Consider the following 6,429-nt stretch of genomic DNA (forward strand, 5'->3'; position numbering starts at 1 on the left):
TTCTTTATAATCTCTTTCAACATCTCAGGCCTTTTATATTGGCCCAGTGCTTTGGTTGTGCAGTAATTGAGGACACATGGCATTACTTCCTCCACCGAGCCTTACATCATCGCAGAATCTACAAGTACATTCATAAAGTCCATCATGACTTCACTGTAAGTTACTCGCATGCTCAGGAATCCACACACACTATATGCAGAGATACTATAAGATAGGCCTTCAGAGGAAATCAATTAAATTTGAGTGAATTTATACTATTAAATATTTTTTGTGTTAGTTTTACATTGCAGTTGAATATATTGTCACACAATATATATCACAATACAAAAATATCACAAGTATTATACTACTTAATACTAGTTAATAAAGCAGTATTTAAATCTTTTAAAATTTGCAAGCAAATTTAATCCTACTTTGGTGTCACCATTGTCCTGTGCATGAGGGAGGAGGACGAAGTCCAAGCTTATTCAAGTGCACCCCTGATAAAATACCAGATTTTGCATTTTAATGAACAGTTCTTTATGTTAACTGTTTATCATATGTCTTAGAAGTAATAATTATTTTGTATTGTATTGTTTTGCAACCAAAACGTGTATTGTTACACCACTATAAAATTATTGGTTTCAGTCTTTTCTTTTCTTCACCAATATTATTTTTCTATTTCATTTTCATCCTGATAATGATAGATGTTCTATCATCTGATTGTTTGTTTATGTGTATGTTAGGCTCCATTTGGCATGCAGGCAGAGTATGCCCACCCTGCTGAGACTCTGATTCTGGGGGCTGGATTCTTCATTGGCATCATGATCTTCTGCAATCATATGATTTTGCTCTGGGCCTGGGTCGCTTTCCGACTGCTTGAAACCATTGATGTTCACAGGTAAACTCAGTACACACCTTGCATTAATGTGGATGTAGTTTTACTTTTTTAAGGAGAACTAGGCTGAAAAATTAGAAAAGATAACAAAAAGACAATGCCAACTGTAATGATGTGCTGTTTGCCTTGCTGCGACTAAATTTGAGGCCAGTCCTTCTCAGCAATTAACTTAAATAAATCCAATCATGGATCTTGACTGTATTGTTTGTGATTGTGGTTGCTGACTAAATGCACAAATGCAACCTCAATGTGGCAAAAAAAAGGTGTTGTTGTTTGAAATGAAAAACAGAAACATAATTTCTAGTTATTGGAAAAAATATTAGGAATTAATGTAAAAAGAAATATCAAATGACAATCACAATATTTAATCATTACAATTACATTAGATTACAATTGAGCTAAATTGTTAGTTTCATTGACTAGATAAAAATTCAAAGACTTAAACATAATGCTAAAAACTGAAAAAGGACATTTGACACTGAACTAACACTAAACTTAAAATATAGCTGATTAAATTAACACTAATGCCATGGTCTGGATCAGTACATTTGATTGCATATCAAATGTATTGATACAATACAATTGATGTTGCATATGACCATTTAGTCAGCAACCACAATTACGTTTTGGATTATCAACTGATACTTATGGACAGAGGTGGGTAGTAACGAGTTACATTTAGGCTACTTCGTTACATTTACTTGAGTAATTTTTTGGGGTAACTAATACTTTGATGGGTACTTTATACTCTTACTTGAGTAAATTTTTGGGGAAAAATCTGTACTTTTACTTCGTTACTGTGGGCGACACTCTTCTTGTTACTTTATCTTAATGCAATAAATGTTATAAATGCTTCAGTTTATTCCAAACGCGCCGTCTACTTTTCTCTGGGCAATGAGCGATGCCCATTCACGAATGATTCATTCTTTTGAGTCAATTTTGTTCAAAGGCTTGATCAAACCAATTGGCAAACGAGTGAATTGGTTCATGAATCAGTTTGAATGATTCGTTCAGTTCCCTGCCGCACGCGCTGAGCGTCTGAAGCGGTTCACTCGGAGTTGTAACGTTTAACATCAGCAGCGTTGAAAACGTGGCTATGGAACTGCACTGAATTGAAAGCAAATCTGCAAAGGCTATTATTTGCTAGCGATGGAGATCCTTATTAGATGAACACCGCGTGTGCTGTCTACTGTTTAACAGGTAATAACTTGGACTACATTCGATTACAGTAGGCCTACACGATACCACTGTGACATTAGTTTGTTGTACGTGTGTGGCTTATAACAGAGGGGAGTCAAGTTGAATGCAGCTTCCAAAAGACAAAAAAATAGCCGATTAAGATTTTATTAATTTTAATACAATCACACCGGTGCAAGTACGTTCAGCAACTCATATCATCAGCTTCTAAATTCAGATCTGTGATCGCTTGCTGGCGCTGAGCCAGAGATAGATGCGTTTATACAGCGCTATGCATTATAACCATTGGCCAATCAGAGGCGTTCAGATGAGTCATCGCTAAAATCCCGGTGCTTCCTTCACTCGCTCGCTGACTGAATACCTCTTTCTGGCGAATTCTCTCGTCAGAAACAACAAAGTGCAGATGTGTGTACGAATCTTTAATTAAGATATTGATTTCACAGTGTTAACAGTTTCAGTGATTTTAATGGGAGTTTCTGAGAGTGATTGAAATCTAGACTGTCAGTGAAAATTATCTTTAATAATGTAAATGTTATTTGCTCTCTTTCTGAACAATGAAAGATTAGTAGCAATATTTATATCACATTAACTTTCAGTGTTAAATTCACATTTAATATAAAGTCAGTCATATTAAAAATATGTTATGGCATGACACCTATATCTGTTACTTAAGTAAACAGACAGGGTTTATAATAAATTACATAAATTGGAGTAAAGGCTGATTAAATATATACATTTATACACGCACACATACATTATAGGGATGGGATGGTATGAAAATTTAATATCACGATTATAGTGACTAAAATTATCACGATTATCAATATTATCACGGTTTTGTTGAAACGAGATGAAAGTGTTCAAAAATAGTTGATGCTCACACTGAAAATATTTCAGCAAGTTTTATATTTAATAATCAACAAACAACTAATAAAACAAGCAACTCTATGCACTTAATTTAAAGAAAGATTAAATTCTGTGGCATTTCCTTCCTTACAATGAAAAGTGTAGAAGCAAAGAAAAGCATAGAAAAGTCACTGACTTTCGCCATTCCTTCTCGAAAAAAAACATTGTGCGCTGCGCTTGCGTCAGACTGTTGCTGGCTGGACATGATTTAATAGCGAGTTATTAAAACCGCGATAATCAAACACGGTTTTAATGATAATTCATTTTTAAACGATATTACTAACCTTCAGCACATTTTATCATGGTTATCGATAAAACCGGTTATCGTCCCATCCCTAATACATTACATACATTTTATCTATATATCTAAATAAAAATAGGCTCAGTATATATGACCCAAAGTAACTAGTAACTAACTACTTGAGTAGATTCTTTATCCGATACTCTTTTACTCTTACTCAAGTAACTATTCAAGACTAGTACTTTTACTTTTACTTGAGTAAATATTTCTAGAAGTACTTTTACTTTTACTTGAGTACAGTTTTTGGGTACTCTACCCACCTCTGCTTATGGAAGCATGTTTCCACTAATAAAACCTAAAGGTAACTGCTTTTTATCTCACAATTCTGACAAAATTGTGAGTTACAAAGTCAGAGTATATAATGAAAGTCGCAAAGAGTTTTTTTCTTGCAATTGTGAGTTCATATCTCGCAATTCTGCCTTTTTTTTTTACTTTATAACTTTTTGGACTTTGGAACTTTTTTGAACTCGCTTTATAAGTCATAATTGCAGAATGAACTTGCAGTTTTAAGGAAAAAAAAGTCAGAATTGCGAGTTTATATCACAAAATTGTGAAATAATAAAGAGTCGCAATAACCTTGTTTTATTTAGTGGCAGAAACGGATCTTCCATAGATAATAACTAACTGCAACACTAGGGGGCACTATATTGATAATGCATTCATTTAATAACCTGTACACAAAAAAAAACTACATGACCAGAAAAACATGGACATCACCTTCTAATTAACTAGTTTGACTATATAAGAATTCTAGGATTTGATTAATAATTAAACTAAACTATATTTTGTGTGGACGATATGTCCTGTTAAAATACTTTTCATGATTTATCTTTATGATATGTATGCGTTTCATTCTTTGCCTTCTCTTCAGTGGTTATGACATTCCTCTGAACCCCCTACATTTGATTCCATTCTACGCTGGAGCTCGTTTCCATGACTTCCACCACATGAATTTTGTGGGCAACTATGGATCCACATTCACCTGGTGGGACAGACTTTTCAACACTGATTCCCAGTTTAAGAAACATTACTCACAACATAAAGCGGTGAAGAGCGACTGATGCCTCACCATCGCCCAGAACAAGCTGTTTCTCATGGACTCCTGTGTGGGCTTTGGTTGCTCTAATGCTTTTGCATTGTCTTCCACTGCACTCGCTCACTCTATAAAGTATTTAAAACCGGACTGAATGGATTCAAATCAATGCCAGCTTCTTACAGCAATGTGCCTTTGAAAAGAGAAAACACCCCACGGCTCACTGTGCAACAACAGACTGTTTATTAGGAATGAAAGAATTTCAGCCTGTTCTGTGCTCTCAATTTTTATAAACATTCATCTGTAATAATGTAAAGTAATAATGACATTATTCTTCAAAAGCACTTTACTTTCAACTAAACAAAGATGCAATGTTTTAAATTTATATTTTTGTAATTTTTTTTTTTTCTTTGCTTTTTTTTTTTTGCTTAAGATTTTATAACTTTCCACAGTGACCATCTATATAGCATATCAGATATGCCTTTGAAAGGATTTGGAGAAAAAATTATATATATATATATATATATATATAAAAAATTAATAAGGGAGAAAGCTAAATTAGGATGTTAGGTTGTTCATTTAAATGCAACTTAATTAAAAACATAAATCAACTCTGCAGTTGTACTGTATTTAAACAGTGAGAGCTCCCAAACACTTCACTAAGTGTTTTCATCACGATTCACATTCGCCAGCATTGATCATCTTACACGTCAAATAACATCATGTACACAATACAGGGTGGGTAGACATTCCCAGAACAGAATATACATACTACAATTTTTTATGTGTCACATGAGGTTGGAAATTCATACTGTAGAATGTAAATATTATTGTATGTAAATAACCATATGGAGCGAATAGACAGTCAAATATTACAGTATGTAAAGTATCCAATGGAAAGGGTAGATGGCCTTCCTTTTATCTAAATACACAGTGTACAGTAATGAAGTACTTTCTTATTAGTACTTCAAGTACTTGTGCTAAAATAGTTTTTGGAAATTTCAACATTACTCATATGCAAGGTTTTGTTGACATATTTCTTCCTTAACTAAAGAGGAAATGTATGCTTTTACACTGCTACATTTTTCCAGACCCTTTCATGACATTAGCAGCTACAAAATGGCAAAAAGGATCTTTTGCTTCAGTTTAAATTCTTTTGAATCCACCCTTTGTTTGTGAAGGGTTTTAAACAAAAACTCCTTTCATTATGTTGTTGCATATATTTATGTTAATATATAGGCTGCTACTTTGTTTTTGTGATTCCAAAGACCAATCAATTGATTCAGTTGCATTGAATCTGTCAAACCGGTTCACAAAGAGGTATGTGTCGAGAGACATTCGGAGCTCAAAGCAAAAATGCCCTCTTTATTTATTTTATTTACATTTTTTGTTTATTTTTTGAATGCTTCAATGAGATGCTTGTCGGTATGACATCACTAACATTGACTAAATACAGACATCTCTTCATGGGTGCTGGTTATATGGGTTCCTGCTTCACAAGCTCATTCTGGGGTTACATGGGGACCACTGTGCTCTAGTTTAGATTAATAGGTGGGGTGTAGCACTAGGAGCCTCTAGGGGACCTCATGAAGCTGTGAGGTGGGGGGCTTGGCCAGCAGGGGGCGCCTTAGATCCTAATTAAAAAAGTTTTTATAACTGTGTTTCTAAAAAATAGACTCATCTCACTACATTATACATGGTATAAATACCATGGTATTATCATGGGGTTTTAGACATGAACCAGCGTACCATGTGAATATCACAGTAAATTAATTCCATATCATGATGTGCGTGGTATTACCCTTTGATACATCACTTCACGATGGCACTGCAACAGCACTTTTTGTGAGGGTTATTAAACAATCTATTTTTGTTATATATGTAGTTATTTATATCAATATATACTTCTTTGTTTTGTATGTTTCTGTGATATTATAATAACTCAAGATCATGAAGTAAATGATGATTTTATCAGTCTGTGATCCTAATGAAACGTTTAGCTGAGTATTGCAACCCACTTTCTCTTGTAATTATATTATAATTACTTCCACGTGTAAACAATGGATTTTACTTTAACATAGAACATGGGTATAAAATTTCAACATAATTTACAAA

At 33.9% G+C, this 6,429-nt stretch overlaps 1 protein-coding gene across 1 annotated transcript in view; it reads left to right on the top strand.

The window, feature by feature from the left end:
* LOC132142208 (methylsterol monooxygenase 1) overlaps window positions 1-4,844 on the top strand; it is a 6,270-nt gene extending 1,426 nt beyond the window's left edge. Inside the window, exons 4-6 of the mRNA XM_059551887.1 lie at window positions 29-155; window positions 726-880; window positions 4,153-4,844. Of these exons, the coding sequence (XP_059407870.1) occupies window positions 29-155; window positions 726-880; window positions 4,153-4,342 (472 nt within the window). The 3' untranslated portion in view covers window positions 4,343-4,844. The remainder of the gene's footprint in view (window positions 1-28; window positions 156-725; window positions 881-4,152) is intronic.
* Window positions 4,845-6,429: the final 1,585 nt, after the last annotated feature.

The sequence above is a fragment of the Carassius carassius genome, chromosome 6 (genome assembly GCF_963082965.1).
Source record: "Carassius carassius chromosome 6, fCarCar2.1, whole genome shotgun sequence".
Classification (NCBI taxonomy): Eukaryota; Metazoa; Chordata; class Actinopteri; order Cypriniformes; family Cyprinidae; genus Carassius; species Carassius carassius.